The 16,840-nt window shown below is 38.1% G+C and overlaps 2 protein-coding genes across 2 annotated transcripts in view; one reads left to right on the top strand and one right to left on the bottom strand.

The window, feature by feature from the left end:
* Positions 1–16,840, bottom strand: part of LOC116885902 (NXPE family member 3-like) — a 460,690-nt gene that overhangs the window by 86,734 nt on the left and 357,116 nt on the right. The window lies entirely within an intron of this gene.
* Positions 1–16,840, top strand: part of Stag3 (stromal antigen 3) — a 30,205-nt gene that overhangs the window by 244 nt on the left and 13,121 nt on the right. Inside the window, exons 2-11 of the mRNA XM_032887045.1 lie at positions 1,327–1,423; positions 1,704–1,823; positions 7,837–7,933; positions 8,852–8,928; positions 9,211–9,415; positions 9,813–9,964; positions 14,663–14,736; positions 15,528–15,651; positions 16,143–16,241; positions 16,436–16,515. Coding sequence (XP_032742936.1) covers positions 1,327–1,423; positions 1,704–1,823; positions 7,837–7,933; positions 8,852–8,928; positions 9,211–9,415; positions 9,813–9,964; positions 14,663–14,736; positions 15,528–15,651; positions 16,143–16,241; positions 16,436–16,515 — 1,125 coding nt within the window. The remainder of the gene's footprint in view (positions 1–1,326; positions 1,424–1,703; positions 1,824–7,836; positions 7,934–8,851; positions 8,929–9,210; positions 9,416–9,812; positions 9,965–14,662; positions 14,737–15,527; positions 15,652–16,142; positions 16,242–16,435; positions 16,516–16,840) is intronic.

The raw sequence follows: 16,840 nt of genomic DNA, 5'->3' as shown, positions 1-16,840 counted from the left end.
TGGGTATAATATATGGGGCTGTATGGCAGTGTCAGAAATGCTGTAGTGAAAGCTGGGTATGGCGGCACATACCTGCAATCCCAGAATTTGGGATGAGGAAGCGGGAGGATCAAGAGGGTTAAGGATAACTACATAGTGAATTCAAGCTAGCCTGGACTGCATGAGACTCTGCTCTAAAACTAAAAATCAAGTCAAGTCAAATCAAAACAAAACAAAACAAAACAACACCAAACAAACAAAAATGGAAGGTAGAGAAGGGGAAGGGAGAAGAAATGGAGGAAGAAATGTTATACTGGTTCAGATTACAGAACCAATTCCTCCTGGATCTCTTGACTGCCTTACGTCTTAAAAACATCAAGAATAGCACATTAGCTACGTAGCAAGACCCTGGAAACAGAATAGAGTACAGGTCAAGTTTTGGATTTATCTTGCTACCTAAACCTATTTTGAATGTGGAATAATGTTTAGCACTGCTGGGGGAGGTTAGGACCATAAGAGACTATAAATAAAGAGTGCTCTATTTGTTGCTTGAAAACTTGTAGGTATATTTTAGTTGGTATTCTATAGTTCTGTTTCAAATTTTTAAAACAGATTCATGATCCTTATCTGTTACAATTTTATGAGTTTATTCTGTGAACATCATAATAGCATATCGTGTTTTTGTAATCTTTCTAGGAAAAAAGTAATCTCATACACCTTATCTTCATCTCATTTATTTTAATTGGCCTTCTCTGAATCATTTTTGGTTTTGCTAGTGCTATTATTGAAGACTAGATTATATCAGCACGATAAACTTGAATCACTAAGATGAAGGTTAAATATCAAGGGTGAACTATAATTCCACGTATATACTAATCTATGTATGTGATGAATTTTTCCTGAGCCATGCTGATTTTTCTTCACACAGAGTAGTAGTCTGAATATCAACTGTGAATATCAATTGTCTTATTCACTGGTTTCAGTTTCTCATTTAAAAAATAGGTAAATTTAATTATGTGTATATGTACATATGTGCTTGCCATAAATGTACACGGAAGTTAGATGTTAACTTTCTAGAGTCAGTTCTCTCTTTTCACTGTATGGTTCTGGGAGTTGAATTCTGGTCATCAGACTGTGGTGGAAAGGGCTCTTACTTGCTGAGCCATTTCACCTGTTTTTAGTTCCTCATTTTTCATCTTTAATGCTTTGAAGTGACTTTTCTTGTCCCTTATCTCTTAAAACTTGAATGTTTTTCTCACGTAGATGTGGCACAGTTGGAGATCAGTACAAATTGTAACTCTTTATGTGGAGGGGATGGGATGATACTTAATCACATTCTCTTTATAGGGATAGTTCCTCAACTAGTGAAGACAGTGACTTTGAAGATAGCTTAAGAAGAAATGTGAGGAAGAGAGCAGCAAAACGACCACCCAAAGCTATCCCAGTGAGTCTGCCATTTTGTTTAATTGCAGGGTCTCAGGTGATAGGATGGAAGAAGAGAGGACATTAGGATAGAGAGGTACCAGAATTCTTTTAAAAGGAAAAAGGTTAACAGTAACAAGTCTCACAACAATAAAAAAAGATCAGTTACTTAAGATCTGAAACAACAGAGGAAGCCTTGATGTGGAATCGACAGCCTAAGGCTGTCTAAAGTGATGATGATGAAATCAGATGTTAGCATCATTTTACAGTGTTTGTACAGCTAATATTTTTACACTTAATAGGTGGCAAAACATCCGAAGAAGCAGTCCCACATAGTACCTGATGGGAATGACAAGAACAAGTCAGTGCCGCCAACCAGTGACCTTTTTGATGCTGTGAAAGCTGCTAGAAGTTGTGCGCAGGTAAAGAAGTGTCTCATCACTTCTTCTCTTCCTCTTGTCATCAGTAAGAAATTTAACTATACTGTTTAAAAAATATAGTTATGTCCAGAAAATTTTTACAAGTTTATTTATAATTATTACAAAAGTTAAACTGTTGAAATTTGTTTCCTGAAATGTTTTGACTTGCATTAATGCTTCATCATTTATGTTTATTTAAAATTCACATACAAGTGAAAAGAGAAGCCAACTACCAGTCTCTGTCCACTGGTTTCCTACTGTAACTGTGGGATAAAATGCTTCCCTCACAGTGTACTTGTGTGTATTCCACGTATAAGTTATGCTACCTGGGTGTTTTTAGATACAGTTGTTAAACATTTGGCATAAATAGCACACAGGTTGGTATCTTCAAAAATGCTGACCAGATAGTCTTTATTGTTTTCATCAGAGCACCAATAGCTATATTCTGGAAGTGCAGATCTATTTGAAGTTCTGAGCAATTTTCCACTTCAGACACTTGAAGGGAGTTTTTGAATGAGAAAAGTAGACTTGTGGTCTACTTTCACTGAGGGCCACAGTATCAGGCATGGGATGATGTGCTTGCTTTGCCCTGCCAGAAGAGGGCATACTCTAGCTAGTAGTGTCTGTAGCTAGTTGTTGGGTGCTTTCCCACTTGTGGCTTTCCAGATAGGCTGGTTTATATAGGTCATTCTGTTGAGACCTTGTTTACTCTCCTTCAGCTTGAACTCAGTGAGCAAGAGGCTATGCTGGATTTAGAGAGCGGCAACTGCAGACTTCATCTCTGTGTTGAGACAGGATTTCTCAATGTATTCCCAGCTGGCCTGGAACTCAGTATGTAGGTCAGGCTGATCTTAGCTCATAGAGATCTGCCTGTCTCTACCTCCCAACTTCTGGGGTTATAGGCATGTATCACACACCAAACTCACCTGCTTCTTGATACCTCACCCTTTGTAGGGTGAGACAATAAGGGTCAGAATCTACAAATTTAATTTGTTGTTGGCATTTCACTGAGCATATGTAAGCTAATAAAGATAAGGCAGTGGATATGAACCCCTACAGTGACAGTAAGGGCCCTCAGAGGAGACTGTGCCTATTTTAAAGGAATCACAGAACAGCATCAATTCTGCTTTTCTAGAAGAAACAAGAAGAGTCGCTGGGTAACCTAAGAAGCCTAGATATGTCTCTTCTTAAACAGTTATATTAAATATTTTTCTGTTCCCACATTTATTTTTAATAATTTATTTTTATTTTATGTGCATTGATGTTTGCCTTTGTGTATTGTATGTCTTTGTGAGGGGGTTGGATCCCCTGAAACTGACATTACACATAGTTGTGAGTTGCCATGTGAGTACTGGGAATTGAACCTGGTCCTCTAGAAGAGCAGCCAGTGCTCCTAACTGCTGAGTCATCTCTCTCTTCAGCCCCCTCTTATTTATGTTTTTATTGCATATCATTTAAATTTTTATATAACTTGGCAAGTCTGATGTCACATGCCTTTGAATTCGGTACTTGGGAGGTCAGCTTGGGCTATATATAGTAAGTCCAGACCAGTCAGGAATATGTAGTGAGACCCTGTCTAAACAAAACAAAACGAAAATTTATAAAGTCTATATATACTTTAAAAGGTGCAACACTAGGCTGAGCATATAGCTTAGATGTACAACACTTGCTGGCATATGTAATTCACTTCTAGTTTCAGTCCCCAATATTAGAAAAATCACACAAATGATTAGCCTTCAGTTCAAGAAACAAGAGCTTCTCTCCACCCTACTCAGTCCTCAGTTCCCATTGTCAGCCAGAGACAATGCTAGCCTGAACTTTATGTTAATCATTTTCTTGTCATTTTAGCATTATCATTAATTAATGCTCTTAATCAATTTAAGCAACTCATTCTTTGATAAATGCTGGGATCCATTCATATTAATGCATAATCTAGATTTTATCATTTTTGTTTTTTTAAGTTTTATGGCATGGAGTTTTATTGGTTGTATTTTTGTTATTTGGCCTTTCAATTTACAGCTGTGTATTGAAAGAATGTGGTCTTTCAAACTTAAGCAGACCAAGCTTTCTGACCTAGCATATAGTTTGAAACTGCTGTACAGGCATCTGAAAGGAATTCACATTCTCCAGTTAAGTGTGCTCTTGAATGAGACTGAGAGTGCTACATATAATATTTTGGTATTTCTGGTATTATTTTTTATGCTTTGTAATGTGTGATAAATCAGTTATATAGAGAGGTATATTAAAAATCTAAGAAGGTCTGGGTGTGGGGCTACACACCTTTAATCCCAGCATTCAGGAGGCAGAGGCTGGTGGATCTCTGAGTTAGAGGCCAATCTGGCCTACAGACTGAGTTCCAGGACAGCCAGGGTCACATAGAGAGACCCTGTCAGGAAAAAACAAAACAACACAAAAATAACATAAGTCAATGAAGTTGACCTTTTTAGCTATTTCTTTTATATTTATACCCATATTTGCCTAAAGATTATGAGACATTATATAGAAATTTATAATTTAGAATTTTATCTACTTAATACCTTTTTTTTTTTTTCTTTTTTTCGGAGCTGGGGACCGAACCCAGGGCCTTGCGGTTGCTAGGCAAGCGCTCTACCACTGCGCTAAATCCCCAACTTATCTACTTAATAAATCAAATGTTTTACAGTTAAAGTTTGACACTTCTAAAATTGCTTTGTTTATATTTTGGTTTTGGTTAGTATTTCTCTGGTATCTTTTTCTTCCCTAATCTTCTAGTTGTACTGTGTATCTTTAGGATCTATTCTTTTCATGTCTTGACTATTTTTCCTAGTTTGCTAGTCTGAATCTCAGAGAAATTTAGCCATTTTACATTTATTATCATTATCGTTATATTTAAATATATTTCTATCATTTTGTGACTTTGTGTGTCCCAGCTTTTTATTGTTTTTTCCCCTCAAATACATGCTTCATTTTGAATGTCTTCTAAAGGACCTTAGCTGTCTTCTTCAGTATACATGTTGTCATATTGTTTTAGTTGTCTGTTCCCATCCTCAACAAATCAGACCTTATTTTATATAGTATTTGTTTATATAAAACAAATGCCTACATTTTCAAGTTTTTCTTCATTATTCTTTCTTGAAGCTCATAGGAATCATTTTGCTGTATCTCCAGATTACCCTTTAGGAGGGCTTTATTAATAAAGCTTTTCATATTTTGCTTGTATAAAAATATACTTGTTCATGAAAGACCTTTTACTAGATACAGAATCCTGAAAGTTAATTCTTGAGATGGGGTCTCACTATGTAGCCTTGGTTAGCCTGGAATTATGTATACTAGGCTGGCTTGGAACTTACAGAGCTATGCCTGCCTCTGCCTCCTGAGTTCTGGGATTAAATTGTGTGCCACACACACACATACACGCACACACCATACATACCCCTACATTTTGAGGGTCTTACTCTAGCCCAGGCTGGCTTGTAATTGACTCTAAGCCCATATTGGCTTCAGACACAGAGAGATCCTCCTACTTTACTCTCCTGAGTGCTAGGGTTACAGGCATTGGCACCTTAGCAAATTAAAAATATGATTAACACTGCTTTATGCCTTTCCTTGTAGTTATTGAAAATCAGCTATTGTCTTAGGGTTTTATTGCTATGAAGAGACAGCATGACCAAGGCAACTCTTATAAAGGCAAATATTTAATTGGGGCTGACTTACAGTTTAGAGATTCAGTCCATTATCATCATAGCAGGAAACATGGCAGCCTGCAAGCAGACATGGTGCTAGAGGAGCCAATAGCTCTACATCTTGATCTGAAGGCAGCATATGGGAACTGTCTTCCACAGGCAACCGGGAAGAGGGACCAGATAGCACTGGCCAGACGAGCACATATGTGAGCCTTCGAAGCTCTGCCTCTACAGTGACACTCTTCCTCTAACAAGGCTACACCTCCTCCAATAAGACCACACTTCCTAATAGTGCCACTTCCCATGGGCCAAGCATAGTCAAGCACCACAGCTATTATTACTAATTTAACAGTAATTAATATGGTAATATAGGGCTGGTGGGATGATTCAGGCCACCTAAGCCTGATGACTGAGTTCAGTTCCCAGAACCATATAATTGTAGGAGAGAGTCAACTTCTGAAAGCTGTCATCTGACCTCTACATTTGTGACATGCTCATGTTCATACTGCACACATCAGATACACAATAAATACAAATTTAAAATACAGGATTTTATAATGGCTCTACATATCAGTGTTTCTAGTACAGTATCCACTAGCCATATGTAATTATTGAACTCTTAAATACAGTTTATACAACTAAGGGTTTTCATTTTTAAGTGTAATTTGATAGTTGTGTTTAACACAAGGCCAATGTATTTGCATAGTTCCCATTTGTAAACGTTTTGGTTTATAAGTGTTAAATGTATGGTCTTTGTAATTGATTCTTTTTTTACTGCTTTTAAAATTTTCTTGCTTTTGTGTTCTGATGTCTTACAGACCTTTTAATGGAAAAGTTTCCTTTTTAATTTGTCATGCTAGAGAGAGCTATGAGCTGCCTGGATCGTAGAATTGATGTCTTTCTGTATCTATGGAAGATTCTTTACAGCCCCTTCTTCATTTTATTATATTAGAATTCAGTTAGATTTAGACCGTTTCAGTCTCTTCTCAGATTTCTTCAGCACTTCTTAGACTTCCATCTGTCAGCCATTCTGAGTTGCGTTTTGGACATTTCACTGATTTATCTTGCCATCTATTCTTCTGTGTCCAGTTACCTGTAACCTATCCAGTGAAGTTTGTGTTTTCATTAGATTTAATTTTTTTTTTAAATTTCATGTGCATGAGTGCTATATATGCTGTATATATACCACCAGCTTGTAATACCCTGCAAAGCCAGAAGAGGGCACCATATCCTCTAGAACTGGAGTTATAGGTAGTTGTGAGCCAGTATATGCTTCTAGGAACCAAACCCAAGTCCTCTGTAAGAGCATCAAGTGCTCTCAATTACTAAGCCATCTTGCCAGCCATATGTTGTAAACCTTTATATTTTATTATATGTCTCATTTCTGCAATGTTAGCTCATTTTTAAATTTTACTGCATTTTACTTTCATTTGTTTATTTCTTAAATCATGAAACCATTTTATAATTGGTGGTATCTTCAATCTTAAAAGAGAATGCTTATAATTTTGTCTGTTTTTTTTATAATTATTACTTTCAGTGTCTTCTTTCCTCATATGTTTTACTGGGTTTTTATTATGATCCACTCATCTTTTCCAAAGCTCTGTGTTGGAACTCTTTGGGGTCAGGGTCAAAGTTGTGCTTATAAGAGAGAGATCTGCATTTTTCCTAACATGGGAACACTTTTGAATACATTTTGCTGTTGTTGTTTTGAGAGAGAGTATCATGTACCCCAAACTGACTTCAACCTCACTATGAACCTGAGGATGACCTTGAACTCTTGTTCCTCCTGCCTCTACCTCCTAAATACTATACTGCAGTTAGAGCTAAGAATCACTTTAAAATAAGCTCTACTTGAGATCATTCTAGTCATATAGGTAGAAAGAATCTGGGCTGCAAATCCAGTCCCAAGGACTAAGTATGGTTATAATTCTCAAGAGAGATTGACATTTTCTCTCCAACTACACTACAGTGTACATTCTCTTTCTGTGCCCAGGGGTCTGTAGATTCGTTTTCCATTCTTTATTTTCATAAAAATATAGCTCTGCAGGACTCCACTTTATTTGGTGGCCTACTCTTGGGCTACTCTTAGGCTATTTCCTAGTCCGTGCATTCTATATAGCTGTCTCATTTAGTGAAACCCTTCCATCCAAAGCCAGCTTCCTACTTCTAGAATTGCTATTATCTCATTTTTTGCCTACATGGGCTTCTACCTCCATTCTAATTCAGCAATATATTTAAAAAGATGTCTGTAACTTTTTATGAGAAATTTGTATGTATTTCATTTGAGAAGATGAAATATAATAATATGTTGTGTTGTATTGTTGGAATTGAAGTCATCTATATGTTTCTCCTAGTCTTTGGTAGATGAATGGCTAGAAAACTACAAGCAAGATGAAAATGCAGGATTCTTGGAACTTGTTAATTTTTTCATCCGAGCCTGTGGATGTAAAAGTGAGGAAACTCCCCTGCTTCTTCCTGATCCCTATCCTTCATGTTTAAAACTCTACTTTTGTTTGTGAGTACATTTGAAATTGCCTCAAAAAAGAAGGTAAGACATGAAGAGCTGGAGTATTTAAGAACACATTGATGCTTACATTTTGGGAGTAATTTAGAAGGAAACTATGATGATTTTGAGGCATAACTTTTTGGTGGGAAAAAATCTTCTGCCTTGATAACAATAGGCTCAGGTTTCAAACTGGACTATCATACTTTTGGAGGCTTTTTTATTTTATTTTTTGAGAAATTTCACCATGTATCTCACACTGGCCTTGATCCTGAAGCAGTCCTCTTGCCTCATGCAATCCTCATACTGGAATTATAGGTGTGCACATGAAATCCAGTGCTTTTTTAGTTTGTGTGTGAGATAATCTATTACTGGTTTCTATTCATCAGCTATTTCACCTATGTTTTTCCCTTGACCTTTTGAGTGCTGGGATTTCAGGGGTGCACAAAACAGTGAGTGCCTTTTAGTTTTTACAGATGAGATAGTCTATTAATCTTACTTCTCAGATACTGTGTTTTCTATCTGATCTTTTGAGCCCCCAACTCCACGTGCCAGGGTTTAGTTTACTGGGCCAGGGATGTCAAATTATTTTATAGTAATTCATCATCTGGCCTACTTTTGTTTTCTTTTTCAGTTTGATTGGGGGTACTTTTTGAACCATAGTCTTTCACTACATAATTCCTTTGCATCTTTCAGAAGTTATTTCATAGCAGTTGTACAGATAAATAGTGACAGGCTTATGACTAGAAAGGATTCAAGTTGTGTGATTGCTCCCTCTAGCTCTTCCCAATATTTCTTCTGGTTCATCCTCAAATGTATCTGTGTCCTATTATTTTTTTTCTATCTCTGTCTCCTTCAATTTTCAGGCACTGTCACTCCCGAGATGTTCAAGACAATGTCCAACTCAGAGATCATCCAGCACCTGACAGAAGAGTTTAATGAGGTGGAGGAAGCTCATCAGGATCATGCTCTTCTTACTCTGAATTCAAAACACAAGCTCATTGCCTCTTTATTTCTGATTCTTGGAAATAGCTTTTATAAGAAAGAGCTCAGCCTCTTCGAATATAAGAGACATAGAAATTAGTTGATGGGCTTTGGGGTTGAGGGATAGTGTAAAATGAAGTATATAAAGTTATGTTTTCATTATGCTGTTGAGTTTTGACTTCTAATCCCTGACTTTCATGGACCTAGTAATTTTCTTATCCTTTTCATAAACTATTTGTAGGACTCAGGTGACTATCCCCTGACAGCTCCAGGTCCATCCTGGAAGAAGTTCCAGGGAAGCTTCTGTGAGTTTGTGAAGACACTAGTGTGTCAGTGCCAGTACAGCCTCCTCTTTGACGGCTTTCCAATGGATGACCTTATCTCCCTGCTCATTGGCCTCTCAGATTCCCAGGTCCGAGCCTTTCGTCATACTAGTACTTTGGCTGGTGAGCACTTAGAACTCAGTGGGCTGTCCTGAGGTTAGTGGGGCTTTATTGTATGTTGTGGGTTTTCTTTCCCACCTGCATCAATGCTATTGTACCTTGTTGCTTTTGTCCTAGACCCCCTCCTGCTTCTCACCAGAGGTCATAGGAAAGGGGAGAGCACAGTAATGATTCCCAGTTTCTATATCTTCTTAGAGCATACTCCTGACAATAGACTGGCATATAAAATAAGGCCAGAAAAGTTGCCGAGGTGGGCCACTCCAGGACAGAAAACTTTGGGACTTCAGGGTCACCCTGCTTGTTTGTTTTTTTTTTTTTTTTGTTTATCTTTTTCCTTTTACTTTCGCACTCATGCGCCTCTGACTTGAACAATGGCTTTTTTGTTTCCTCTGACTCAAAGCCATGAAGCTAATGACTTCTCTGGTAAAAGTTGCACTCCAGTTGAGTCTGCACAAAGACAACAATCAACGTCAGTATGAGGCGGAACGAAACAAGGGGCCAGAGCAGAGGGCACCAGAGCGACTCGAGAGTCTGCTGGAGAAACGAAAAGAGGTGAGGGTGACTCCTGCCCTCCTTCCTCCTCAGCCTTCATCTTCTGGTGCCCAGACCTTATCAGGTTCCATCACTTCTCTCAGTACGCACAGGCCTCAGACAGCCTTTCAGATAAAGAATAACAGGGATGGCAACAGTGCTCCTGCACTCATCTATCAGAAGTCACTGTGTGTTTCTTTTGGGGACAATGGCTCACACATGTTTGATTTGGAGGGAAATTAGAGTTTTCTGTATTTTACTTTTATTAGCTCCCATTGGTCTGAAAGTATTATCAGTAGTGTTTATATGTTACACGGCATGCCAAGTTGTTTGAATTTCATGTTAACTGTGCAGTGCTGAAAGACACATGATAAGGGAGGCTTCCCTGGATATGAATCTTGTTTTCGTAGTTGTTACTATAAAGGGCCTTATTAACTTCTAAACTTCAGTTTCCTTTTCTTTAAAAAGAGGGATAATTATTAGATGGGTTAGGAGTGGAAGATCTGAGGGTAACTGGAAGAAGGCAAGGAATATTACTAAAGCATATTAATGAAAAATATTACTAAAGCATATTTTATGAAAAATATTACTAAAGCATATTTTATGAAAAATATTACTAAAGCATATTTTATGAAAAATATTACTAAAGCATATTGTATGAAAAATATTACTAAAGCATATTATATGAAAAATATTACTAAAGATATTGTATGAAAATTTTCAAAAATTTAAAGGGGCAGTCCTACCTTCCAGTCTATTTAAATGAAATAATGAGAATTGGCTGTCTAGCCACACAAGTTTTGTTTTGTCTTCCTTGTGGTAGGCTTTTTATCACTCTGACAGATACCTGAGAGAAACAGTTCAAAGGAGGAAATGTTTTATCCTGGCTCATGGTTTCAGAGGCTTTAGTCAATATTCAGGTAGTGACTGTTGTACTTTGTGCTTATGGCGAGGCTGTCTGTTATAGCACAGAGGTTCTGCTGCAGTAGATCAACTCACCTCATAGTAGACAGAGGAGAGAGGAGTCTGGGGACAAGCTATTTTCTTTTAAGACATGACTCCAGTGACCTACATCATCTAACTAGGCCATATCTCCTTGGTCCATTTAGCTATCAACTCATCTATGGATTAATCCATTGATGAAGTTAGAGCCCTTGGGATCCAGTCACCTTCTTAAAGGCCCATTAGTAGGCATATGTATGTATGTGTGTGTGCATAATACCTTTAGTGGAATAAGCTCTGGGAAAATCTTTTAGACTCATTAAACTTTAAATAGCAATGTTTAAGTCAGACACTGATAAACCTGTTTTTAACTCCTTGCTACTATCTGCTCTTCTCCACCTTGAGGTTGCTAGAACATACTATGTCTAACTGTATCTAGTGATGATTTTCCTAGTCCCCATTAAAAACAATTGCTTCTCTGCTATGTCACAGCAGAAGGAAATGGTTGTCATTGTGTGTACCTGACTCTCTTATCTGCTTATTTGCTCTTTTTCTATGGCCCTGAAAATTGGACCCTTTACACCTGCCAAGTAGGCACTGTTATCGAGCTGTGTCAGCCTGAGAGGAAGACTTCGTGTTACTTCATTTTTGTTTGTTGTTTTTCATTGTAAGGGCGATGTTAAAGGCCTACACATGGTAATAGAACTAGCTAGGATTTTAAATTATGTGTAAGAAACCCTCATTTTATCTGCAGGTTTACTTTCTATAGTTTCGTTTTCTCACCACCAGCAAAGGTTAAAAATCCTCCAAAGTAGCTGGCCATGGTGGCACATGTCTTTAATCTTAGCCCTTAGGAGACAGGGGCAGGAGGATCTCTGAATTTGAGGTCTACTTGATCTATGTAGTGAGTTCTAGACTAGCCAGGCCTGAATAACGAGGCCTTGTCTCAAAAAAAAAAAAAAAAAATCCACCACCACCAACAAAAATCCAAAGTTCAATCCAGTGACTGTTTTGAGAGAGAAGGTGTGTGAGAGAGATCTAAGTTCACATAACATTATTTTTGTCACTGTGTGTAATTTACAAATTAGTTTCTGATAGATACTAATACATAATACACACATAAATACATAATACAGGTTGGTTGAACATCCTTAATCTAAAAATCTGAATTCTGAAATGCTTTGCTAAACTTTTTGAGCATCAGTATGACACTCAAAAAAATCTTCATTTTGGTATACATTTCCAATTTGGATTTAGAAATTGTGTTCCCAATGAGTAAAGTCTGTACAAATATTTCAAAATCTAAAAAAACCATAAAATCTGTAATGCTTCTGGTTCCAAGAATTTCATAGAAGGATATTTTAAACCTATGTGCATATTTGATACAACCTGTAGTTGAAGCATTGCTTGAGAGCCTTGGATACATTCTCTATAAAAGGAGAACTGCACCAGTGAGAGTCTTTTCTCTTCTTTTTCTGAACTCTCCATCAGTTGTCGTTCTCCCACTTTAGTTCCCATACCATATTGTTTTCTTCTGTTCATTTGTGAATGTGTATCATCCCTTTAGTCTGCTTCTCTGTAATATACTTCCAGCACATCTTATCCCCAGTAGTCTTTTCTCAGTTTCTGATTCTGATGATATTTTAAATGTGAAAAACCGAAGGTATTATAGAATTAATTTATAATAAATACCATATTCACAGTGTATTCTATAACAATGAATACTTTATTATATTAGCTTATCTGTTTTGTTAAGCTATAGGCATAAGCAATTCTTCAACCCTAAAGATTTAAGTATACCCTCTTAATAACATTACCTGATACCATTTTTTTCATGTCCCCAAAAGTCATGCTTCTTTAATACTTTCTAATTAGTTCATACTTAAAATTCCCCATCCTTAAAATTCCCCATCCAGGATTCAAGAAAGGACATTTAATGGTAGTATTTCTGGAGCCTCTTTTAATGTTCTCTTCCTTGGGATAGGATCTTGTTTATGTAGTCTAGACTGGCTTCAAACTCCTGCTTCAGGTTTCTTTGTGCTAGGATTAACTGTACTAACGTCTGACTTCCTCTTTTATTTAGTCTTATACAGAATGTCAGCTTCCTCAGATTTCCCCTAATATGTGAGTGTGTTGAAGAAATAGGATTAGTTGTTTCCAAGATGTTTTCTCCTTATATTCTACTTCCTTAGTATCTGTTGTTCAGCTAGTCTGAGGTTTCTCAGCAGTGGCCTTATTGACATTGGGAGGCTGCCCTGGCCTTGTATATTGTTTAGCAGTGTTCCTTTGCTTCTGTCTACTAGATTCCAATAGGACTTTGATACCAGCCCAGCTCTGACAACCAAAACTTTAAAGTATTTCAATTTAAAAATATTTTTTAAAAGATTTATTTATTTATTATATGAGTACACTGAGCTGTCTTCAGACATACTGGAAGAGGGCATCGGATCCCATTACAGATGGTTGTGAGCCACCATGTGGTTGCTGGGATTTGAACTCAGGACCTCTGGAAGAGCAGTCAGTGCTCTTAACCGCTGAGCCATCTCTCCAGCCCTTAAAAATATTTTTATTCTCTGATAATTTTGTACAGTGCATTTTGATCATATCCATTTCCCCCCAAATCTTCCAAGATCCACCCTACTTCTCTATACATCCAACTTTGTGTTTCCCCCTTTTCCCCATCCATTAAGTCTAATTCATACTACCCATATACTCTTGGAAGTGCAGCCTTCCGTTAGAGCACATTCTGCTTACCAGGGGAGGACTCTCAAAGAAAACTGACTTTCCCTTTACCAGCAGCTACTAGTTTCTAGAGCTCCTAGGCTTGGGGTGTTGTTTAATGCAAACCTCCTTTTCCGTGTTGGGATTTGGCCTTGCTTGATCTTGTAAGGGGCTTGTGTATGCTGTCAGAACCACTATGAGTTCATAAGTAGCCCTGCTGTGTCCAGAGGACACTGTTTTTGTGAATTCATCTACCATTTCTGGATTTTCCACAATGATCCCTAAATCTTGTGAAGAAGGAATTCAGACACTGTTAGTTATCCTTTGGGAAACAAAATTGCCCACTTTAAAATCACTGATCCAATCTCTTTTATCTTTTTACTGGTTATACTTTTATCAAAATCAATTTATTTGAAGTTCACTTTGAGGCTGGTGAGATTACTTGGGTAAAAACACTTGTTTCCAAGCCTAGGTTTATTCTTAGAACCCACACAGTAGAAAGAGAACTGACTCCCGAAAGTCATCTTCTGACCTCTATACCTATATATGCTGCCCCTTCCTCAAATAAATACATTAATAGTTTTTTAAATTTCATTTTCCCAATTATTAGTAGTAAAAAACACAACTGTGAGTTAGTCATTGAATAACCCCAATCAGAAGGGACATTTTAAAAGAGATTTGCCTATATTTTCGTGTGTCTGTACGTGTACAAAGTGTCCAGAGGATGTCAGATCTTCTGGAGCTGGAGTGACAGGTGTTTGTGAGCCACATGAGTATGAAAACTGAACTTGCATTCTCTGGAAAGGCAATATGTGTTCTTAACTTCTGAGTTATCTCTCCAGTACCCAGGAACATTAGTTTTTACCAACACAAAGCAAACGTTGTGACATTAAACTATTGCTTCTTCTGGAATTAGGAGGGAATATTGGCTACCTGAGGGTTTATACTATGTTCCTCAATAAACAAGAAGTGGGTAGAAATGCTTTTCTTTATCTGTGACATTATGCTGTTGAGGTACAAGAGGGATGGATAATCTGACCTTGTTCCTTCCTCCAGTTCCAAGAGAATCAAGAGGAGATAGAGGGGATGATGAATGCCATCTTCAGGGGTGTCTTTGTTCATCGGTACAGGTAGGTCATTTACAGGCTCTTACTGAAGCCATTGTCCTTGGTAGTAGCGTGGGACAGGGCAAGGCCCTTGCTGAGTTATTTGGCTAGTTTCAGGATTAATGCAGCTGGGATGAAAACTGACAGATATGTTGAATTGGTTAAGCTGTGGTTTATCCCTACCTACCAAGGACCTTGTGAATTTTTTCTGAGAAAGAAAATCAGTGATCAAGGTATCAGTGGGTATTCTCTTCCTCTTGACCTTTCCCAAGTCCTGGCCCTGTCTTCTGTGTTTCTAGAGTTGGAGACTTGAGCAGACATGGGCAGAGACCTGAAAGGTGACTTTCCTGAAGCATGTCTGGCTCAGCAAGCCAAGCTTGTGTTTTCACTATGCTAAGGGTCAAGGTGTTTCACAGTGTTTGAAGAACTGGTAGAATTAAGTCTTCTCCGTTTTAGAATTATAGTATTTGTAGTATTGTCTCACTTTTGTCCAGATTTCAACTTCTGATTCTCTACAACTTTAATCATTTCTTGAAGAGGAATTGAAAAATAGCACATTTTAGCTAACAGTTAAGTGAATTTTTAAAATTGGACTTCAAAGGAGTATAAAGGATGCAGTTGCATAAAGTTAACTAGTTTATATTCTGGTTATAGAAAGATTTGATTTCATCTATTTTGTATATTTACTTTGGAATGAAGAAATAAAAGACTGGGTACTTGGTGTTTTGTCACAAACATAACTTTGTTGAGAGGGCTGTGTATAGGCCAGAAAGTCACCTTTGAGAGAAGGTAATATGTAAGTTTGTCTGTCTAAGGGACATCCTTCCTGAGATCCGTGCTGTCTGCATCGAGGAGATTGGGTGTTGGATGCAAAGCTACAGCACCTCCTTTCTTAACGACAGCTACCTAAAATACATTGGCTGGACCCTGCATGACAAGGTGAGCTTGTCAGCCTTCTCCACCTCCCTGTCACCCACTTCTAACCTGTTCCAAAACACCCTACCTTTTCTTGCTCTGCCACTCAAACATTTACACATTGAGAAATTATCTCCCAATCTAGGTATTGAATCTTGAGATTTCTTCAGTGCTGAGGAGTGTAAAATAAAGCAGAAAGAAGAAAAACATTCAGTAGTCAGAATACCTTTGAAACCTCATATGTCATAGAGGAAGTAATCTCTTTTAAACAGCAAGTTGATAATGGTAACACAAGTGCCAGAGTGCCATCCGAAGGGATTCTTTTCATCATGATTGTCCAGTTCTGTGAGCCTTTTGTGTTTTCAGTGAGAAGACAGCTCTACTATTTTTTTACATTCTAAGAGTCCTTGGTGTAGACATCACCCATGCTTAGAATGAAGAACATGAGGAGCACTTGGCGTCTCTGTGATGACCATTTGTTAGTCATGTTTCTCTTCTGTCTCCTTCATCAACAGCACAAGGAAGTCCGCCTAAAGTGTGTGAAGGCTCTGGCAGGGCTGTACAGCAACCAGGAGCTGAGTTCACGGATGGAGCTCTTTACTAATCGCTTCAAGGTAAGATGGGATGACATTCCCAGGTTTGGCTCTTTGCTGTGTTTCCCATTTCCCTACACAGGTCTTTCCACCTGGCAGACTGATAGCTTTTCTCGATATAGCTCCCACCCCCTCTGCTAGGAATTTCAAATTTCAGGAGACTGTGGTGTTTGGGAGTGGGTGTAGTGAGGGACTGCATAATGTTCTTTGCATAGGACCGGATGGTTTCCATGGTCATGGACAGAGAGAGTGAAGTAGCAGTGGAGGCCATCAGATTGCTGACCCTTATTCTGAAGTGAGTTGTGGGAAGTGGGGACGCAGCCTCACAGAGTTGCCTTAGAGACTCAAACAAGATCCTCCAGAGTTCTGTCCCCTGCCTGTCACAGTTGACCCATTGTGTACAGATTAGAAGACAGAGCATTCCTGAGTTGTAGGATAGAGGGGGTCCTCCTTATTTTTAACTCTCAAGACTCCTCTTTTCCACTTTTAAACATTATCTGTGAGTCATATCTTATAGGTATTGCCTTGTTCTGTACCTTGCTGTGTGAGATGATTAATGCATATACAAACACACATGCACACGCATGCACACATACACACATGCACATGCACATACATGC

The sequence above is a fragment of the Rattus rattus genome, chromosome 16 (assembly GCF_011064425.1).
Source record: "Rattus rattus isolate New Zealand chromosome 16, Rrattus_CSIRO_v1, whole genome shotgun sequence".
Taxonomy (NCBI): domain Eukaryota; kingdom Metazoa; phylum Chordata; class Mammalia; order Rodentia; family Muridae; genus Rattus; species Rattus rattus.
Note: the sequence above shows the minus strand (reverse complement) of the source record. Positions and strands in the feature narration are given on the sequence as shown.